This window comes from Dermacentor variabilis, chromosome 3 (genome assembly GCF_050947875.1).
Source record: "Dermacentor variabilis isolate Ectoservices chromosome 3, ASM5094787v1, whole genome shotgun sequence".
Lineage (NCBI taxonomy): Eukaryota > Metazoa > Arthropoda > Arachnida > Ixodida > Ixodidae > Dermacentor > Dermacentor variabilis.
The window spans coordinates 48,131,407-48,153,847 of record NC_134570.1 but is presented as its reverse complement, the minus strand read 5'-3'; the positions used below and the strand labels follow the sequence as shown (position 1 = coordinate 48,153,847).

Here is a 22,441-nt window from a genome sequence, read left to right as displayed (position 1 = left end):
GGGGCAGAGTCAAGGTGCGACGGCGGCTCGTAGCTTCGTGCATGCTGTGTGTCCTCTGCGCTCGGTTTGCGTTGAAGCGCTAGACAGCACGAATGCCAACTTCGCTCGCTGCTGCTGCCGCGTTTCCTCAAGCAAGCGTTTTGACATCGTGTCTGCAGTCATCGAGTGTGATGGGTTCATGTTTGCTGATACCGTGCTTATAATTTAGTTAGCAATGAAATGTTAACAAGTTTATACGGCCAATAAAGGTAACATACTTACGTCGTATGACTGCTAATTTGCTATCGCAATCGATGATCCACCTTTCGGACGAAGCTACGTCTTTTTTATTGCCCGAAATTGTACTTTATGCGCTTCTGCTAACGTTATCCTTGCGTGAGAGCATAATTTCTTTCTTGTTTCCAGCTAGCCCATGTTGAAAACTGTCGTCGCCTTGTGCAAACGAACGGAGTGACGGTGGACGGAGTGGTGCATTGATGCATGGCCTCTGAGATAGCCATCCCGCCCAGTAATCAGTGTTATCGGCGTCCGTACACAGCTTTAAGAAGTGACTACACAGATAAAAAAAAATTGTTTTAAAGTTTCGACTCGCTTTTAAGCGAGATCACTGAACGTCTAGACACTTCGAAGGGTAGACTTTCTATTCCGATACAAAATAGAAGGCACTTGAGAAGCGGCAGACAGTCCCTTTAGGTGAAAAGTCAGGCCCGCCTATTCGATGAAACGTTTTTGTCACCTTCCATCCACGCTGCCGTCATCGTCGTCTTCGTCGTCGTCAGTACATGGAAACTGATCCTGGACGTCTCCGAGGCCGTCGCAGCCGTGATACTGGTCGGCAAAGTTCAGTGGCTGGCTCAATGGCTGCTCGCAACCGCGGTACACCGGGACCTGGCGATAGATTTTATTTGGAGTCCACAGTCAGTACCACGTATCCGTTCAATTCGGTTTATTGCGAAAATATTCAAGTAAACTAACAATGAATAGAAATACGCACTAAATGTTCCCATGGCTCATAAAGGAGATAAACAACCCTCCCTGCCAATCCACTCTAGATAAAACAAATGTTGCTTACAGTGTTTTGTAGGAACAATAAATTTTTAATTGCTACCGAAAGGCGTAGAACTTCTTTGACATCGTCGCTGTTTCCGAATACACCTACACTACAAACTAACTAAAGTGCTGACTAGCCAAACTACACTTAGACTGCGACTTGGCAACAATAGTCGCAATGTCATCGGCGACGTGTCATCAGCGACGTGGGGTAACCAGCTATTAGTCAGCCTCTTCGATAATGATGCCATCAGACTTTTAGACCTGAACTTCGGCTTTCACGCTAATCCCATTTGCTGGGCCTACCAGCCACGAAGTAACAAACCTGTGCTGCCATGTCATTCTGCGCACTCTGAACTTGTAAAAAGATGTGTTGTCAGCACGTGTTTTCTGAATTATATCCAAGAATCATGCACACACATGATTAGTGACATCTTTAAACAGGAGTCAAAGAGGCTAACTAATGCTGGTTACCCCACACATGTTCGAGTGTCTTTTGCCGAGAATATTCTCAGGAAACTAAAATCAGAAATACAATGTATTCCGAATACGGTGCTTGGTGAACGGAAGTATTTTGTTGTATTGCCTTACATGCATAAGATTTCCCACAATCTGAAAAGAATTGGACAACGGGCGCATGCAACGGTTGTGTTCTCGGTTCCAAAGAAACTTGCCACATTGTGCAAGATAGGAAAGACTGACAACAATAAAGTGTGAGCATGCATGGTCAGGCATCAGAAACCTTACGTCACTTGCCATGAAGGCGTCATGTACCGAATTCCTTTGTCATGCGGGAACCACTATATTGGACAAACCGGTAGGTGCTTGAACGAGCGCCTTATGGAACAAACTCTCAATATCAGCATGGGCGAGGGAGAACACTTGCTGGTAACGTCCTCTCGTGCGAGTCAAAAACGTGCAAGCCGTTCCTTGATAAATGTGTTGCCATAGGAAGGAGCAAAGACAGGGTAACTCGAGACATCACTGAAGCTGAGAAGATAAACAGAGCAGGATGCGCATGTGTGAATATACATCTATTTTCCTCTGCGATAAAAAGCTAGCGTTTCTGAGACGCTGATGCCAGTTGTATAAGCGTTATGTCCTTCTTCGGCCGTGTAAAAGTGATGTGAAAAATAAAATTTGTTGGAAGTTAGGCGCTCGTACTGTTCGTGTATGTCTGAATTTTACTGTCTCGTCTTGAGTGGAGTGCGGTCGTGCGGGGGCCCAGGGGCCTGCGTGCCCCAAACACCTTTGTTTGAATTAAGTTTTTAACAACAACAGCTCCTGCGCGCTATTCATTGCTATTCAAATCATGCACCAACAAGCCGAAGAGGCTACGCTGCTGAACGCAGTGGAATTTGATAATCTCCGAAAGAACACCCCCTTGTCAGCCCATTGTCGAGCTCGCGACTGCTGCTCGCAGTGAAATTGCTGCAAAGTCCGCATGCACGCAGTACGCACGTACGTCTTTTCTGCCGCACACGGCGAGCACCCTGCGCACGTTCTTCACCACGTTTTGCACGGTGGTGTTTCCGGCGACGCAGGTGACGGCTTCGACGGACGAGTGCAGGCTCAGGGCCAGCACCAGCGCGAGCGCGTCGTCCACGCCGCAGTCCACGTCCAGCACGAGGCGACGGTCCCGGACCGTCTGGCCGCTGCAGTCGCCGCCACTCATGGCTGGACCCCGCAACCGAGGGAGGCTGCAGGAGGGACGACAATGTTAACGTGGTAAACACCTACGTCTCGGGCCATACGGGGCGACGTGGCGGAGAGGACTATCCCTCCTGTTCTTGCAACGCCTTCAGAACGTTAGTTCTTTTTTCATGTATTTTTTTTCATGTATTTTTACAAAGTATTTTAGTCCTGGGGTTGCTCGCACGACTGAAATACTTGCGGCAGGCTGCAGGCGGGACGACAGCGTTGACACGGTAAACGCACTTGCGACGTCGCAAGCCATACGGGGTGACGCGGCGGAAGGATGATCGCTGCTGCTGTCGCAACGCGTTGTAAACATGAGTGCGGTTCTTCGCACGACTGAAATGCTTTGTCTCGCCAACTCCGTGTGCAGTGCAACGAACGTTACGGCTCGTGTCGGTCGATGAGTAACCGCGAGCCGGCTGTCCAACCCGGTATTCCTGAGCGCTACTCCTCTCAACACTCCATCTCGACTCGAAAAAAGAAGGGTGCGTGCCTCCATGCCACACAGGTTTGCCAGCAGCGCGCAACTCTGTACCGCTTAGAGGAACCTCTCTGGCATCGAAGGACCCTACGATGATGACAAGATAATGATTATTTATTGCGATCTCCATTGAAACTGGGCAGTGACAAACAATCACTTAGCCTGGTGCTTGATTTTATCAGCTATGCGATACATGTCTTTCATTCTAGCATTTTTTGTATACATCTCTTTCATGTTTTTCCCTTTCAAAGCTTCTCTATCTACCTTGTACCGCTACCTATTTAAACGACGTTGTCCTCGGTGTCGTCGAGTGCGTTGGATATGCAGCATGTCTTAAAGGGACACTAATGGAAAGTATTACATCGAGCTCGATCGACAGAATAGTCATCTAGAAGTCTATCATCATTTTCTGCAAAGAAAATTTATCAATTTTTTTGCCTACGTAATTGCCTTCTCACTTTGAACCCTTCGCGCCAAAGCGGAGGACATGATCTCCACGTGACCGCCCTTTATGCCGTTGTTATGTCTTTTGTGGACTCTTTATTTAGTTCTATATACGAAGTCAAAGTCATCGGTTATTGGACAACAGTGCATAAAAATGCTGTTGTCAGGAGCATAGACAGAAATTACAAAAGAATGCTCGACGAGGTCTGTAACAACTAAATTATATCCCATTTGGAGCATAAACGATAGCAGCGTTTACACAGCGACAATATAGTGCAAAGAATGTACATGTTTTAAGGGAAGACACACGAACGCACGCACACACACACATCCACAAAAGTGCCGCCAACCAAAACAGTTTACGAACCACGGGATATCAGAAAATGTCCAATTTCCTAGCAGCCTCACAACGCAGCGTAGTATTCGCATTTAAAGCTTCTACCAGTAAATGTGAACAACATTGTGATGTTCGGTTTTACTGACTACTATTGCAAGCTGCTCGGAATCTGGACGTTTTCTGAGACCCGTAAACTTTTTGGTTGGTCGTACATCATACCGAGATAAAAGCAAAAAATGCAAGTACATCGTATTAAGCGAATGAAAAGTCGTCTTGTCTGTTCAGGAGAAATGGCAATCCGGCGGATCGTTTGGTCCCCGTATTGCGTTTGTGAGGTGGGAATGTGGCAGCTTTCTTGGTTACGTGTGTTGTATGTGATATGACGTTCCCTGAGACAAGCTGATCTCTCAAGATAGCCAGCCTTCACTTTTCGCACAATGTTGAGAAGCAAAAAAAGAAAAATGCAGAAATGATGTACTTTTTTTATTCAAAGAGATGCTCAGTGTGAGCGCGTAATCTTCAATTAGTTAATGCACCTAGTGCTTTCTCCTACTCCAAAAAAAAAGTTGCAGCAAAACCCAGGTGACAGCACGTGACATGTGAAAGAAAAAGGAAGCTCCTGTCAGAAATTCGATGTTTTGGGGAAGTGAGAAGCGTAATCTGGTAAGACAGAATGCCAGCAACACGAGCAGCTTTAGTAACGACCTTATCGACATGAACATTCCGCGTTAAGCTTTGCCTCAAACATAACTCCTGATTTTTCTGATGGAGCAACATCAAGGTAGGCATTGCCAAATTTTAAAACACTCTCGACGTTTACCTGACGATTTCCGGATTTAGAAAACAGTGCTTTGGTTTCGGTAGTATTAATTAATAGGTAATTTCATTTGCTCCATGTATTTAAATTACTGAGCGTAGTGCTCGCATTGTGCACTTGGCCTTCTGTGTCTGTCGAGGTGAAGGATAAGCTGGTGTCGTCGGCATAGACTATAAACCGAGTTGTTCGGTCAATGTTCACCATGTAGGTTATGTAAAGGTTAAATAAAAGTGGCTTTACAATACTTCCTTGAGGTACAACTGATGCGACTGCGAGATCGCCCGAAGCTTCATTGCTTATTACAACGCTCTGGCGGTGAAATTTCAGATAGCTGTTGATTAAATCCAATGCATATATTTCCTGAATACATATATTTCAAGTTTGCTCAACAAGGTTTCATGACATCCGGTCGAATGCCTTTGAAAAATCCATGAATGTCACGAGTGTTAGTAATTTGAGTTCAGTGGCATTTAGAAGAAATTGCTTTTGTGTTAGGAGCGCCAGCTCGGCGGAGGGCCTATTCCGGAAGCCGAACTGACTTTTTATTATGCCCTGCTTTTCATAAAAAGATATCATGCGGTTATTAAATGATTTTTGAGGCCTTTAGAGAAAATGGGCAGACTCGACATGGACCTGTAGTTGGTTCTATTATTTCTGTCTCTGCCCTTAAAAAGGACACCTAGCTTGCCTAGTTGCATTATATCCGGAAACGTCCCACGCATAAACGTTAGGTTGCGTATGCGACTGTGTACAGGGCAAAGGATAATAAGTGCTTAACTGGTCGAATTTGTGAGTTGTCAATGTCGCAGCTTTTTCACGTTGCGAAAACTAGAAAACACACGGAGAAATTCTTTTGGCTTATAGTCGGTTTGAAGAAAGCACTTTCTCTGCACCTTGCTTGCATATAATGTAAACATGCCCTAGCAGGGGAGCATTTAACTCGTAAAAAAAGAAATTAGTAAAACTATCACAGTAATTTTCCGGAGGTAGCTACGCCATATATATCTTATTTTATGAGTATTATGTGACCGCGCCGGCCAAGGGCGGTGAACCAACGGGGGTAAAAACTGCATCAGTCTATCTCGCCAAGGTCTTCGGTGTATCTTGCCCGGAGGACTCGTGAGTCATCTGTTTTTCTGTGGCAAAGATCTTTCCTGCCCTGAAGCCCACGCATGTTTCCATTGCCTTGCCTTCTTTCTTCGGATTATCTGCGCAAGCAGCTTTTTCAGTTCCGGGCTACGCCATATATATCTTATTTCATGAGTACTATGTGACCGCGCCGGCCAAGGGCGGTGAACCAAGGGGGGTAAAAACTGCATCAGGCTATCTCGCCAAGGTCTTCGGTGTATCTTACCCGGAGGACTCGTGAGTCATCTGTTTTTCTGTGGCAAAGATCTTTCCTGCCCTATAGTCCACGCATGTTTCCATTGCCTCGCCTTCTTTCTTTGGATTATCTGCGCAAGCAGCTTTTTCAGTTCCGGGCATAAATGTTCATTCGCAAAGAGTGGGGTGCTGCCCCCGAAACCAAAAACAGATGGACACGCGCTTTTTGTGTGCTTTTCCAGCGACAGCATCTCGTTTCGCACAAGTGAACTGTGCTGTCACGTTAGGACAGCCTCTATTCTTTCTTGGCACTCGGTGACACGAGTCTACATCAGCCTCAGTTGTGTGTTCAGAGATGGCATCACCAAATTGCTTCAGGATAGTTGACAAGGCTTCAGGTTTGGCGGTGGGAACGCCCTCGATTTCAATATTTCTATTTTGTGAGTACTGTTCCACATTGGCTGGTTATGCCTCGGTCGAGTTCAGTCGCTCACCTAGCGCTCTACACGCTGAAGAGAGAGTAGAATTTTCCGTCCTTAGGGCAATATTTTCTTTTTCTATCTTTGAGCACTTCGTGGTTATGGCGTCAGATTTAATGCTGAAGAAGTCTATCGAATGCTTCAATTCTCTGTATTATTTGTGAAGCTTCCTCTCCATTACACTGCGCGTGTCACTGTCAAAGACTGGAGTATAATTACTTGCGTTTTCCGAAGCGGAGGGTATTCGTGGGAGAAAACAAACACACACCGCGTGCATTTACCGAAGGTTCGACTGCTGACCGGCCCACGCCTGAACGACCGTGGACCATGAGAGGCATGAGATGAGAGGCGACGTAAAAAAAAAAAGAAAACACTCAATTTAATAAAATAAGATCATGCCGGCGACACGATTGAAGAAGAGTAAGCAAACCACGCGCAATAAGCTGCGACGCTTCGCTGAAGACGTGCGGGTCAGAAAAACACCAACTCTTAACACAAAGCCCACATCGCGGGAATTTACAAAACTCGCGAAACAACAACAAAAAAAAAAAAATACGCGGCGCGAATGAAAAATGCACGCGACAATAAACGCGGCAAATACTACAGTAGCAGAATATACAAAAAATGAACACTCAATGATTAATCAAATGAAATATGAAATGTGATTGAAAAGAAATGCGTCCGGCGGAACGTTCCCGAGAGCTGGTTGGAAGGCGAAGCCAATCTTTGGCGTGCTCGCCGATATCCTGACCTGAAGAAGCATCGGGCTGCTGTTACCTCGCTGCCGAAGATCGTGACAGACTTGCACCGCCTCTCGATCTGTCGCCGAAGACTTCGGCCTCGGGGTTTGAGCCTGCCGACCATATATTTAGCTGTGTCTCGGTGCACTGCCCCGCCGCTTCGTCTTCCAAACCACTCTTCCTACTTGCGGAGGCTACCTCGTCCCTCGTAACGCTCTGGTGACCCACGTGACCAACCGGTCCGGCGAGCTCAGGTACACTTGGGGGCGACCTCCACCGCTGGAAAAAGCTAGCGCCGCCGTCGGCGTGACGTAATATGAGGGATCACGTGGACATAGCGGCCGCGTCGGATGCTTCGGAAGCGCCGAAGCGAGTACCATCCGCGCTGCGGTGATTAAGCGGGGAGGTTTTCCCACTTCGGGTGTGCGCTTGACAAGACTAGAAATCACTATAATAAGTAGTGGCTGCCTTTCAAGGCATCCAACATGGTAGGCTACTGCTCGGTGCCGCACTGACGGACGTACGGAATGGATCGCGGTGTCAGCCTTCACACACACTTGCAGGACAAGAAGCTGCGCGAAGCTTGGATCACGTAACTTAGAACCGGCAAGCAGCCATCGGCTACAACTCGGGTGCGCAGCAAGCACTTCCGCGAGGAAGATTTCTGCTACGACATTGAGGCTGCGATGTTCGCGGTGAGTAGCAGAAAGCGCGCACTGAGACTTTCGCTCGCGCGCGCTGCCCGGCTAATGTCGTGGAGCTTTGGTCTATTAACTTGTTGCTAGATACTGGCAAGTTCACTGCAATGGAAAGGTAACGGTAAGAACCACATTAAAAAAGGCATGGCATATGCTCACGTTTGTATTAGCACGTACCAATCAATAAAAAAGGCGTGGCATATGCTCATGTTTGTGTTCGCACGTACCAATCAATGAATGTAATGGATAAGGAAAAAGAAGCAGCGGGAAGTTTCTCGCGGAGAATACCGATAAACATACAGTACGACGCAACTTCATAAATAATTATATTGAAACGTCCAATAACTTACTTAGAAGAGCAAAAAAACTGCCTCTCCCGTAATCAAGAGTAGATGTAAGCATGAAATGGCAACCGACAAAGCAGAGTGGTTGGAGATGACACTAGCCACAATCTAAAAATGAGTGCAGTGCATGTTCGCAACGGCTTACCGCACCACACCGCACCACGCCATACGGTGCACTGGTCCATACGGACGCTGCCCAGCTAGAAGAAATCCGACTGAAGGCGGCCCGGCAGGCAGCGAAAGACGACAGGGAGACCGAGCGCACTGCCCAGTGTTGTGCCATACCAACGTGTCTATCGTCGAGGCGACGGGGGCTGTCATACTACGTGCATCACGTGTACATCAGCGAGGCGACGGGAGCTCCCACTTCTTCACGACGAATCAAAAATTCGACGAGGGGGACTTCAAGAAGCACCCAGCCATCTCCGCGACGAATCAAGATTTCGACGCGAGTGATGTCAACACCTGCCAAACTGGTTCCTGCCTACGAGGGGTAGCCAAAGGGACTTAAGGGAGAACCGGACCACTGTGAGCAGATAGTCGCTTCTAGCCACCCAGTCAGCATGTTGCGCTCTTACAGCTACATGTACGCTATCATCCCCTATCTGTAAATATTGTATAAAAATTTTCGTTTCTTCTTCGTCTGCGGAAAGAGCCCGTCTCTCGTCCTCCACCCCGAAGTCACTATATACACCAGCTAGATGAAGAAAAGCGCCTGAAGGAGGCGCGACCAAACGTGTCAGCAAATCTTGATTCTTGCTCTGTGATCACGACGAAAGAGGTCGCGTGTTGAGCTGCCACTGAGCAAAGAGATGGCTTCACGGAGCATTAGCTTAGGCTGGCTGCGTGACGTAATGCTCCTTCCTCACTTTTTCCTTTCTCCATGAAGGCAAAGCTGAAGTCCTTAGATTCCCTGCTTCTTTTAAGTAGCGATATCTACCTCCTATCCCGACCCCCCTCTCACATGCAGCTGGCGTCGGCCGCCATGTTCGTCCTAACTTCCTGAAGCGGCGTATCTGCCGCTTCTACCGACACGCTGCCACCGCGGCCCGAATTGAGCACGCGCGTTATAGGAACTTCAAAAGCTGTTTACTGAAGGCGGAAACTGTTCGAGTCAATACAACGTGCTAAAAGGCGGCTGCGACAGGTATGTGCAATTAAATATCCTAAATGTGTCAAGACTGCGACGCTTACTAGGAAGTGCGCAGCATAGAGTTTCATACGATTATTATATATGAAACTGTATGGTGCGAAAGGTCGAAAGCATCAAACGCTGTGATGCGTCTCACCAGGTTCCAGGCGCTGCAACACGGCGTTTTCGAGACTGGTCGCGCCGACCGCAGAAAATCCTTCGCACAAGGAAAAGACAAACGCGCACAGAAGCACTATAGTCGGTATAATGCGTCTTCACCCTGCCCTGAAGTTCGCCCGCAGCAGCGGTCAAGTCACTGAGGGGGAGAACAGCGTTGAAGAACATGGCTGCCGGGAATGAGCGCCGCCCAATGAGATTGCTCGGCTGCGGCGCTTCAAAGCTTGTCGCTACTTTAGCCCCCGTATTCAGAAATGCAGTTTAACTTGAAGCCCACGCTTGACTTTATTTAAATGACGCCTATCGTGAACGCACCAAGGAAACTCAATGAGCATCTTGGGCGCGTTCACACGAGACGTCATTTATATCAAGACAATCATGGGCTTCAAGATAAGACGCATTTCCGAATACGGGGGTTAAAAAAAAACGCAAAATATGTGTAAGGACTTCAGGCAAAGCAGTGCATCGGGCGCTTCCGGGGTCAAGACACGCAGCAGCTCGGCGAGCACAGCAGATCCGCAGTAAGTTCCGTTTCCCGGAATTGAAGTGTACGGTGCCCTGTTTCTGCCTTCTGAACGTCGTTATTGGAAATTGCAAATAAAATTTCAGCGTAATGGAAGTTACAGCTTACGTAATATTGTGAGCAAACATTAGGAAGAACTCGGAAGCAATATTTTTGGCAACTTGTTTGGGAGTAACTGAGTGATGCGGTCCTGCACAAAGGGTGGGATGATCTCGTTTTGTTCCCGTAACTTGCCCGGATGTTCCCGTTTCAGCCCCCGGATAACGGTTCTGACTTCTGGTTCAAGGTTACTCGAAGGTCGACGACAACGGGAGCTCAAATCACTTCATGCATTAAAAAAAAACTTGAATCGTCGCGACGACGCCATATAGAAAGGGTTCAACAAGAGTGGACACTCCCATAAAGCCCAGTGTCCGAATAATGCCCCTAAATAAAACAAAAGTAGCGCCATCTCCTCCATTGCGCCGGCGTTGCAATGGCTCACCCTACGCGAAACCGAACTAGCAGACGATATCCGAACCAGCCGTTATAGCTACGTGTCGCTCACGCTTTTGAGCCCGTGTTTTCCTTTTCTTTTTTCTTTTTTTTTCTTTTTTTTTCTTTTTTTTTTTTTTTACTTTGCATCGTGACTGGCTGCCGAAACATCAAGAGAGGACGTCTGAATGTCGTTGCGCTAGGTTGGCTCTACTTATTCGTGCTGCTTCTTTCGTTTCAGCGCCAACGAAACGGCAAGAACACAGTGCTTCAGCACCCTCTCAGGAACGCCGCACTCAGCCAAATCTGCAGATCGCTTTTCAAGATACGGGCCCGCGCGTCTCTCTTCAACGCTACGTAAGCGTAGAGAACACGAAGCGCGTAGCTATATCAGCAGTCGGCACTTCTTTGTCGGCATCGCAGATCACTTTCAAGCACCGTCACCCCTTCGTCACGTACGGCGATACGCTCAAGGAGGTGCTGTTCGCATACATTGAGGCCAAACAAAGACAACGCCATGGAATGTATAACTCAGTTGAAAAAAAGCACGTGGGTTTGACGAGGACTTGATTGAAGTCGGCCACAAAAGTTACCAATAAACGCACCGCGAGCACGCGGCACTTAGGCGAACGAAATACTAACGAAGCTGCATACAACAAGTGGCAGCATATGAGATCAGTGATGAACGAAGAATCGCTTGCTCACCTCACAGAGCCGGGATCATTGCGTTGGGTTGAAAGCAGCCCAGCTGAATCTTCAAAGCTAGCCTTTCCTCCGCCCCACGTCTCGCTTCGCGGATAGAGTTGCTCGCCGTCAGTTTCACGTGTGGTGCATACGAAGGCACAGCAACACGGCTACGCAAACACGGAACTACGCTATACAAAAGCGCAAAGGAGGCGCGAAACGTGGAATCCGCCTGCGCTTCTCGCAATGTTTGGCTCCGCAATGCCGGTGGAACCAAAAACAAGCAAGAAAAGAAAGCGCGTGACGGCGCTCGGCCAATCGGAGGGCAGAGCGTCGAGAGAACGCGCAGGGGAAGAGGATGGGGGCAATCTTGGTAGGATGGCGCTGCTTTTGTTTTTTATGGGGGTTTTATGGCCGAATTAGAGAGGCGCGCGCGTTTTGAACGCTAGCTGGAGCGCGTGACGGCGGCTACGCTGATCGCCGCGGCATTCTTGTTCCTTCTGCTGCTCACCCGCGCGCGGTCTTGTTGCGTAATCGTTTTATTATTACATGAAAATTATTCCGAACGATCTTTACAAGCCTCCATCGAATATGTACCGCGCGCAATTTCATAAAGAAGACGCCAGACGCCTTCTGAAATGTGGAAATGTTTATTGTACTCTATATAAATGCTCCTTCCGGGCTTTTTGTGCATGCATCCAACGTTGTGACACCAGGTAAGCAGCAGTAGTCCGCGTACGAAGCTCCACCGGACGACGTCAGCTGAAAAAAAAAAATGCAATTACAAGCATGTGTCATTTCGGTATTAACACATTACAGGAATAATGCGTATAGAGGAGAAACGTGCGAAAGTGGTTAATGGGCGCAATTACAAACAAGATAAATTCGTTTTTATGTACATGGCGTAGAGAATACCCGACGCATCACAAACAACGCCGTACCATATTAGGAAAACATCCGATTTCCAAACGATCCCCCGTTCCCGGGACTTATTTCCTGCACTTTATGAGCACAAATACACGGGCGACTGCGCGTTTCCAAAAGAACTTGACTGCGACCGACGCGCTATACGCTACGTATACACAGACGTGGCCACAACGCAGGCCCTCAAACAGACTATGCTGAACGCTCGGAGAATTTCTTCTACTAGCACTCAAGACAAATGCTTGGGTGCAAAGCCTGTTTTCAGTCGTTCAGAAGGCCTAATTTTCTAGTCACGAATTCCTGGTGTTTGAGCTCCTCGGCGTTATCTTTTACGCGTTCTGCTGGCGCAAGCAAGACACTCCCGTGTAATCACTCTTGCCAATAGCTCGTCGCGTTTTCGACAAGCGCGAGTACAGAAAGAAGGTATACGTTGTTGCGGGGCTATAAAAAGTGTCACCAATGTGTCCCACTAAGATTCAGTACACTCCAAAGTAACTTTGTCACCACGGTCGAGCTGCTTTTCGCTGCGTCACGACAGGCGCGGCGAGTGAGCCTCAGATTTATCCCAAGATGTTACGAAATTAATTACAATCATGTTGGGGTCAGAGAAAGCGTCACGAACTTGTCCCAGTAAGATTCAGTACACGCGAAAAAACTGCGTCAAACGGCTCAGCTGCTTTTCGCTAACTGCGCCACAAACAACACCAGGCGCGGTGAGTGCGTTCAAGAACTACCGAAATTAGTACACTGTAATGTGGGATTCACGGAAAGCGTCGCAAATATCTCCCACTATAGGAGTCATGAAGTCAAATTAACTGCGGCAGGACCGCCGAGCTGTTTTTCGCTAACTGCGTCACAATTCTGTAGGTTCCGTGCCGTATAAGCCTAATTGCTTGAAATGCGTCGCAGACTGTCAAACAAGATTTCTCACCTTGTCGTAGTTCAATATTGCAGTGATGCCGTGTAGAGGTGCAGAAGGAACGCGAGAATACGCCTGGAGCCGAAACTGTCAGGCTAACTCAAAAAAAAAAAAAAAAAGAAAGGAAAACAGGCAGAGGGGTCGCCGAACAGGTCAACGTTTACACGCGCAGCCGTGGCCTCGCTCCCTTCGGCGGCGTGTCTGGCGCATGACGCGTGCACCTGACTCGTCATTGGCCTGTCGCTAGGTGACGCAGCAAAAGTCAGTCGCAAAGTATAACTTCATTTATACGCACATATGTTATTTTTTTTTTCAGTTTTAGCCGGGAAAGAAAAAAAAAATAGCAGTATTTCTTTACTTCAAACTTTTTTTTTCGACGCTCGCGTCAACGGTAGACATTATTACTAGCGTGATTAAATTATGGGGTTTAACGTGCCAAAGCCACTTTCTGATTATGAGCCACGCCGTAGTGGGCTCCGGAAATTTTTGACCACCTGGGGTTCTTTAACGTGCACCTAAATCTAAGCACGCGGGTGTTTTCGCCCCCATCGAAATGCGGCCGCCATTCGATCCCGCGACCTCGTGCTCGGCAGCCCAACACCATAGCCACTGAGCAACCACGGCGGGTAATATAGCGTGACGCATTTCCTGTTGGCGGTTTTCGCCGAGTGTGCCCTCTCGTTGAAATCCTTTCCCAATGACGGCACATCAAAATTCGCCGTAGGCGTCGAACTCACGAGTTATAACGAAATCATTTTTGAACAGTTCTGATAGCACCCGCGACAGTGGTTGCTTGTGTACTGTCACATGCTCATATGCTGCGGCCAAAAACTTACGGCACGAAGCGAAACATTCTGCGCGGACATGCATGCAGACGCGCAATCGGTCACTACAAACCCGTGCGATCGCTGCATTGAGGCTTCATTCACTCCGCCCCAGCAGCGAAAATACACTGAGTAGTGGTGTGAAAAGTTAGCGATGTTCTAACGCACCTCTGATTTAGATGCGAAGGACGTGGATTGAAGTGGCCACTATCGCCGCCGTACCCAGGCAGGAGCATACAACGAGCACAACCGTGTTGCTTTTTACAGCTTGGCGAGTGTAGGTGTTCAGCTTGCGTGAGTCACTTCATGGGCTCTGATTGGGTTCAGTTTACCAGTTGCGGCCACTTGAGCCTCCGATGCATGAGCCGGCAGGGCGGTCAATCGCCCCACGTTGCCGCCTCGGCCGTTGTGTAAGCAGAGAAAAGCGATGCCGTTCGCAGTGGCGGGTCGCGGCCGCCCTCCGTGAATCAGAGGTGCTGACGTCACACGCGATGTACCGTAGTCGACGACAGATGGCGCCACTCCGATTCTCTATTTTCGTCATTTTCTCGCGTAAAAAGGCCGCGTTTCCATTACGAATGAACAATTCGTTATTACAGAAGCACAACCTTTCAATCACCCGCCGTGGTTGCTCAGTGGCTATGGTGTTGGGCTGCTGAGCACGAGGTCGCGGGATCGAATCCCGGCCACGGCGACCGCATTTCGATGGGGGCGAAATGCGGAAACACCGTGTACTTAGATTTAGGTGCACGTTAAAGGCACACTAAATCGAAACAATAAATGAGTTTAGACTAATAAAGCATTGTTTGAGAGCCCTGCAGGCATTCATTAAAGAAAAGATAGTTTGATTATTAGATGAGAAAATGAAGGTTCAAGTATCAGTATTTGAATTTCGCGCCGGAAACCCCCGCGCCGGTAGGTCAGCGTGACGTCAGGGATTCCAAAGTATGTTATCGCATTGGGGCCGCGATGGCTGAGTAAAGGTTCCCGAAACTTGCCATATTTAATATTTGGTTCCTTTAGAACACAATGTAGTCAATCTGTACTGCTATATATAGTTAGTAGGCCCTAGAAGATGCCATCAAAATCCAAGACGTCACAGCCCCCAGGTGCGGGAACTTAAGTAGGCGTCGCCACCCGTATTTCGTTCTTGCCCTTTTTCTGGCTTACCAACGTCTTATCGTTGTAAAAGCGGTGTTTTTGGTGTTGTAGAACGGTAATTTACTGATGCAGAAGAAATCATTTTTCGCTTTAGTGTCCCTTTAAAGAACCCCAGGTGGTGGAAATTTCCGGTGTCCTCCGCTACGGCGTGCCTCATAATCAGAAAGTGGTTTTGGCACGTAAAACCCCATAATTTAATTTTCTTTTTATCTTTCAATCGATAGCTCGACTTCGTCCTGCTGCCCTAAAGATCCGGACAGGCCGCCATTGGAACATGAACCTGGCAACGTTTAACGCTAGAACGTTATCTAGTGAGGCGAGTCTAGCAGTGCTATTGGAGGAATTAGAGGGCAGTAAATGGGATATAATAGGACTCAGTGAAGTTAGGAAGCCAAAAGAAGCCTATACAGTGCTAAAGAGCTGGCACGTCCTTTGCTACCGGGGCTTAGCGGAGAGGCGAAAACTAGGAGTCGGATTCCTGATTAATAAGAATATAGCTGGTAACATACAGGAATTCTATAGCATTAACGAGAGGGTGGCAGGTCTTGTTGTGAAACTTATTAAGAGGTACAAAATGAAGGCTGTACAGGTCTACGCCCCTACATCCAATCATGATGACCAGGAAGTCGAGAGCTTCTATGAAGACGTGGAATCGGCGATGGGTAAAGTCAAAACAAAGTACACTATACTGATGGGCGACTTCAATGCCAAGGTAGGCAAGAAGCAGGCTGGAGACACGGCAGTGGGGGAATATGGCATAGGCACTAGGAATGGCAGGGCAGAGTTATCAGTAAAGTTTGCGGAACGGGATAATATGCGGATAATGAATACCTTTTTCCGCAAGCGGGTTAGCTGAAAGTGGACATGGAGGAGCCGGAACGGCGAGACTAGACATGAAATAGACTTCATACGTGCTCAGCAAGGTGCGCTGAAGTGACCATAGGATGGTAAGAACTCGAATTAGCCTAGACCTGAGGAGGGAACGGGAGAAACTGGTACATAAGAAGCCGATCAATGAGTTAGCGGTAAGAGGGAAACTAGCGGAATTCCAGATCAAGCTACAGAACAGGTATTCGGCTTTAACTCAGGAAGAGGACCTTAGTGTTGAAGCAATGAACGACAATCTTGTGGGCATCATTAAGGAGTGTGCAATAGAAGTCGGTGGTAACTGCGTTAGACAGGATGCCAGTAAGCTATCGCAGCAGACGAAAGATCTGACCAAGAAATGCCAATGTATGGAAGCCTCTGACCCTACAGCTAGAATAGAACTGGCAGAACTTTCGAAGTTAATCAACAAGCGTAAGGCAGCTGACATAAGGAAGTATAATATGGATAGAATTGAAAATGCTCTCAGGAACGGAGGAAGCCTAAAAGCAGTGAAGAAAAACTAGGAATTGGCAAGAATCAGATGTATGCGTTAAGAGACAAAGCCGGCAATATCATTACTAATATGGATGAGATAGTTCAAGTGGCTGAGGAGTTCTATAGAGATTTATACAGTACCAGTGGCACCCACGACGATAATGGACAAGATAATAGTCTAGAGGAATTCGAAATCCCACAGGTAACGCCGGAAGAAGTAAAGAAAGCCTTGGGAGCTACGCAAAGGGGGAAGGCAGCTGGGGAGGATCAGGTAACAGCAGATTTGTTGAAGGATGGTGGGCAGTTTGTTCTAGAGAAACTGGCCACCCTGTATACGCAATGCCTCATGACTTCGAGCGTACCGGAACCTTGGAAAAACGCTAACATAATTCTAATCCATAAGAAAGGGGACGCCAAAGGCTTGAAAAATTATAGACGGATCAGCTTACTGTCCGTTGCCTACAAAGTATTTACTAAGGTAATTGCAAATAGAATCAGGAACACCTTAGACTTCCGTCAACCAAAAGACCAGGCAGGATTCCGTAAAGGCTACTCAACAATAGACCGTATTCACACTATCAATCAGGTGATAGAAAAATGTGCGGAATATAACCAACCTTTATATATAGCTTTCACTGATTACGAGAAAGCGTTTGATTCAGTCGAAACCTCAGCAGTTATGGAGGCATTACGGAATCAGGGTGTAGATGAGCCGTATTTAAAAATACTGGAAGATATCTATAGCGGCTCCACAGCCACCGTAGTCCTCCACAAAGAAAGCAACAAAATCCCTATAAAGAAAGGCGTCAGACAGGGAGATACCATATCTCCAATGCTATTCACAGCATGTTTGCAGGAGGTATTCAGAGGCCTGGAGTGGGAAGAATTGGGGATAAAAGTTGATGGAGAATACCTTAGCAACTTGCGATTCGCTGATGATATTGCCTTGCTTAGTAACTCAAGCTGCAGTGCATGCTCACTGACCTGGAGAGGCAAAGCCGAAGGGTGGGTCTAAAACTTAATTTGCAGAAAACGAAAGTAATGTTTAACAGTCTCGGAAGAGAACAGCAGTTTACGATAGGTAGTGAGGCACTGGAAGTGGTAAGGGAATACATCTACTTAGGACAGGTAGTGACTGCGGATCCGGATCATAAGACTGAAATAATCAGAAGAATTAGAATGGGCTGGGGCACGTTTGGCAGGCATTCTCAGATCATGAACAGCAGGTGGCCATTATCCCTTAAAAGAAAAGTTTATAACAGCTGTGTCGTACCAGTACTCACGTACGGGGCAGAAACCTGGCGGCTTACGAAAAGGGTTCTACTTAAACTGAGGACGACACAGCGAGCTATGGAAAGAAGAATGATAGGTGTAACGTTAAGGGATAAGAAAAGAGCTGATTGGGTGAGGGAACAAACGCGAGTTAATGATATCTTAGTTGAAATCAAGAAAAAGAAATGGGCATGGGCAGGACACGTAATGAGGAGGGAAGATAACCGATGGTCATAAAGAGTTACGGAATGGATTCCAAGGGAAGGGAAGCGTAGCAGAGGGCGGCAGAAAGTTAGGTGGGCGGATGAGATTAAGAAGTTTGCAGGGACAACATGGCCACAATTAGTACATGACCGGGGTAGTTGGAGAAGTATGGGAGAGGCCTTTGCCCTGCAGTGGGCGTAACCAAGCTGATGATGATTATTATTATTATTATTATTATTATTATGATTATTATGATGATTATGATTATGATTATGAGGTCTATAACTTAATTTGGTTAAAATTCTCGAGGAAAAAAAAAGAAACGATCGACCTATATTCTACTAACTACGTACGCCCACTCGGCGTTAGACGAGTAATAAAGAGATGACGAAGCGTATAGTTTTTAGCACATGGTTACTGAGTTATTAATATTACTGCAAAGCGACTCAAAAAAATCAACAAGGTGATGGGGATGGCAGAGAGAAAGAGAGAGATGGTGGGGTCAGCTAAGTCAAACACCTCTCGCTGTCGCCCAGTGGCGACGACGCTCATCACAAGGTCACGGACTCCATCCGCAGCCCCGGGCGGCTACATTTCTCTGCGTGTATGCGGCATGCAAAAACACTCGCGCGTACTACTTAGAGTGCGGTCAGGCTAGGAAAAAAAAATACGGCGGTTCAAATTCAATCGGTAGACCTCCACTCCACGGTGTCGCCCCGCCAAGGCCCCCCTCCACCGGCTCCGGGTCGTTAAACTTTATCGATCAGCTAATTAAGCAAGTCCAACGCTTTCCCCATAGACGCACTTGCCTTGTCGCGAGAGGAGCTCCGTGCAGAAGTGTCCCGACTCGTCTGCTCGCTTCGCGACGTCAAGTTGCGTGTGCTGCAGCCCCACGGGTCTCCGATAAAAAGAGCTCGCGTACAAGCTCACGGTTTATGCACACCATGCGAGTACCGCGAAACAGCTTATCGTGGTGGGGGATCCCCCTCCCCGAGCGAAGCCTGGAGATTTTATCGCACAGCAATCTGCGTTTCAACACGCCTAGCGACGAAACACCGGCAAAAGCGACATATCGGCAGATAGCGAATAACTGCCCTTGCCCTGCCACCGAAGAAGGAGTGAGTGAGGGCTTTATTACACGTCTATTGAGGCTGGCCCAGCCATGGAGGAAGAACAGAACGTGTGCGGCTGGATTACCTGGCGGGGGTGGCCTGCTTGAGAGCTCCTATCAAGGGCCGGGTTCATGGCTCAAGTATTCTGCGGGTGAAGGTGCGAGGACAATTTCGGCTGCTATTTTTTTTTTCTCTTTTTTCGTTTTTGAGATATTGAACTACATATACGGTGTTAATAAGCGTTTCTAGTTTTTCTTTTTTTTTTTGTAAGTGAAGTTTTTTTTGTGTGCTGCCCTGGGTGCTGGGGTCTGCGTAGCCATGAAGGTACGTTTCTCGCCTAGTACAACGCGGAGCGGTCGCAAGGACTGTGAATCTGTTTGTACGTACTTCTGCGAATCGGTTATATCTACGGAATTGCTGAGTAAACAACTAAGGGTACCTAAATGATATCACTGCAACAATTATCAGCCTTCAAGAACGTAGTTCTTGTACTAAACCGAAGCTTTCTTGACCTATCTCGTCGGCGTGTGGCATGGCTGCTCGGTCCGGAGTTCCCTCCGAGTAAACGGGGCCGATCCCGCAGACAGCGTAATAGTGAACAGCATCGATCCCGGAGGCTGTGTAGTCCGCGGATGCGTGGGTCATGTGGGTAGGACTGAGCATGCAAAAACCCGTTTTGCGGCATTGTGTGCCATTTGCATCTACGTCACGGGACTGAAGCGCGCTCTCGAGGCAAAGAGGAAGCGGCCAGGCACGTAAACGTTTGCTGCAAAACGCGGTTCAGAACAGACAACTTTGCATTTGCGTTAAGTCGAACGACCGACGAAAATTCCGCAAAGGGAGAACGTGAGCTCGTCCGTGCTCCATCATTGAAAATGAATTCAAATTACGCGCATCACGCACCCTTTTGCGCGCTATTTATTTTAAACGTTTAAAGACACACACAGAGAGAGAGAATTAGTGTGTTAAATGGCATGTGGAGAGGCTAGCTCCCCTCCACACAACTATGCGTGAGTGGCTAGAGCACAGCGGACATCTCTACCTAACAAATCTCTACGTCTCACCTACGACGGTTGCATCACCCTCCTAAGCAAGCAAACAAGCGACAGGGACGTTTATTGCCTTACAACGAAGTGACTTGGATTCGCCACCAAAGCGTAAAACAATGAAACGGGCATCATAACAAAGTGCGTGTCCTGTGGGAATGCCAATCGCCTCCCATCCTCTTTCCTTGGACCGCCCTTGGACCCTTGGACCCAAATCAGCCTATAATTTCGCTATAGTAGAGGAGTATAGTAGAGTTGAATCAGGCCACGTAAACTGAAGATTAACGATACCTATACTGCCTTGCTCCCGATCAACTTTCTGTGGCTACGAGCGTGTGGCTGCTGCACATGCGTTACCACGCGAATTAGTCAGCCAACGTTCGACCGTGGTTTTGGTTGCTCGGAACAGACGCTTATTCGACGCGTCTTCCACGTGAGGCGATTTCGCGTTTGCCCACACACGGAAAGGAAATGTCGCAAAATAAGTAAACTTTTGTACTCAGTGCTGCGTTCTGTCTTATTTAACTGCTACCAGTAAGTTGTTTATGTTGTCTCTTCCCCGGCCTAAACTTCCGTGGATTAAAACGCGGGACTCTTTTCAGAAGCGCTCTCACTTGTGCGAGCTTTGCCTTCGTAGCTTTCCCTTCATGCGATGGGTCTGCTGACGCGCGCGACCAGCGATCCTCCGGACTGCTGTTTCTCGGAAGTTTAGAAGCCGCGCCGCGTCGGGCTACCGAAACCACGAAGTGGCCTCACTGGTACGCTCCGCTCCATATGCACAGCCAGAGGCGTCGTGCACTAGACTGTAAGATTCTAGCACACTGTACCAGACTCCATAGGGGCAGGGTTCTCCCTTTCGCCGCTGGCATGAGCGTTGTGCGCAGGCATTAGCGTTTCCGCTAATGCCACCACGCACACACATATGCGCGAGAAGTCTCGCATGGGCGATCGAAAAGTTTCGTCCTTACCTATATGGTCACCACTTTACAGTTGTTACAGAGAATAGCCCGTTGGTGTAGCTACAATCCACGAAAGTTGTCATGAGTGGCCCGTGAATTTGCCAAAGTATACGCCTCTACTTTTGTCCATGGTCGCGGTTTCCTGGTATCAAGCCACCGACTTACTGTCTCGCCATCCTGGTTCTCTTGCCCTCGGCAGACGATTTGAAGGGCGTAAAGTTAAGGGATTCCGAACTCCCCGGCATTATGCGTATGCTTTCGACGATCTAGCGGCCAGCCTCCTGTATGGCTATAACTGTGGTGCTGCACGCTCTTCAAACTTCAAACACTGTAATCTCTGGTGACTCTCCCACCGCTGGGCATCTGCCGTGCATGTGTGGCCGAGCGGTGTCGGTGGCGTAACATGTGCCGTGACGTAAAAAAGCACGTGACTTTCTAGCTCAACTTGACACAGTCGAAAGGTACCAGTGTGCGCTCCAAGAGCTCAATAACGAGGCATTGTACCTCCGAACACACCAGTTTTGATGTTATATGGACCACGTTAGACGGTCTCTGACAGCTTATTCCTGGAACAAGTGCTTACTCGGGGCCGTTGACAAACTTCGAACGGGTGAAAGCTAAGACAGACCCTGACGCGTCTGCCCAGCGGATTCTCGTATTCGTGCAGCGGCGAATGGCGCTAGGTCAGAGAACATTTCTCCATGTGGTTATCGATCGTACGTGGCAGCAGTTTTACATGAAATGAGTTGCGCCGTACTCTCCACCGGTACAGAGCATACGACTACGTCGGTGAATCACCCGCTAGCAACGGACTGATCGAGCGAGTCAAATTATAAAACTGCTACAGCGCAACATAGAAAGGAAGAAACAAGCCGAGCAAGCCAGGTAAAGGCACAGAGCGCTCTGTTCCTCTGTTCCAATACCAATTCATCCTATCCTCAACCCTAGTGAGAATCAAATTATGTTATAATGCAAAGTAAATACGATGGGCCAAACTCATCTGAATCCCAGATCGTCCGCGCTTCTCCGAACAGGCCAGCGAGCTAGCCAGACATTCCTAAACGAAAACGCTTCCTTCATTCACATATTCATTTCTTCGTTCATTCATTCTCCAAGAGGAAAGAAAAGAAAGTGGTTCAACGTACGACTACGAATTTTGCCATTCGTCACATGCCCGCTAATATCCGCCTCCACGTCCACCTGAAGCGGCGGAAGTGCGCTTATACTGCCAGTGGATGATTTCGCAAACCAAGTCAG

General features: G+C 48.0%; 1 protein-coding gene across 1 annotated transcript in view; it reads right to left on the bottom strand.

The window, feature by feature from the left end:
* The window catches only part of LOC142574503 (uncharacterized), an 85,852-nt gene that overhangs the window by 62,942 nt on the left and 469 nt on the right, over nt 1-22,441 (bottom strand). Inside the window, exons 2-3 of the mRNA XM_075683566.1 lie at nt 2,516-2,750; nt 737-888 (exon numbers count right to left, since the gene is read on the bottom strand). Of these exons, the coding sequence (XP_075539681.1) occupies nt 737-888; nt 2,516-2,750 (387 nt within the window). The remainder of the gene's footprint in view (nt 1-736; nt 889-2,515; nt 2,751-22,441) is intronic.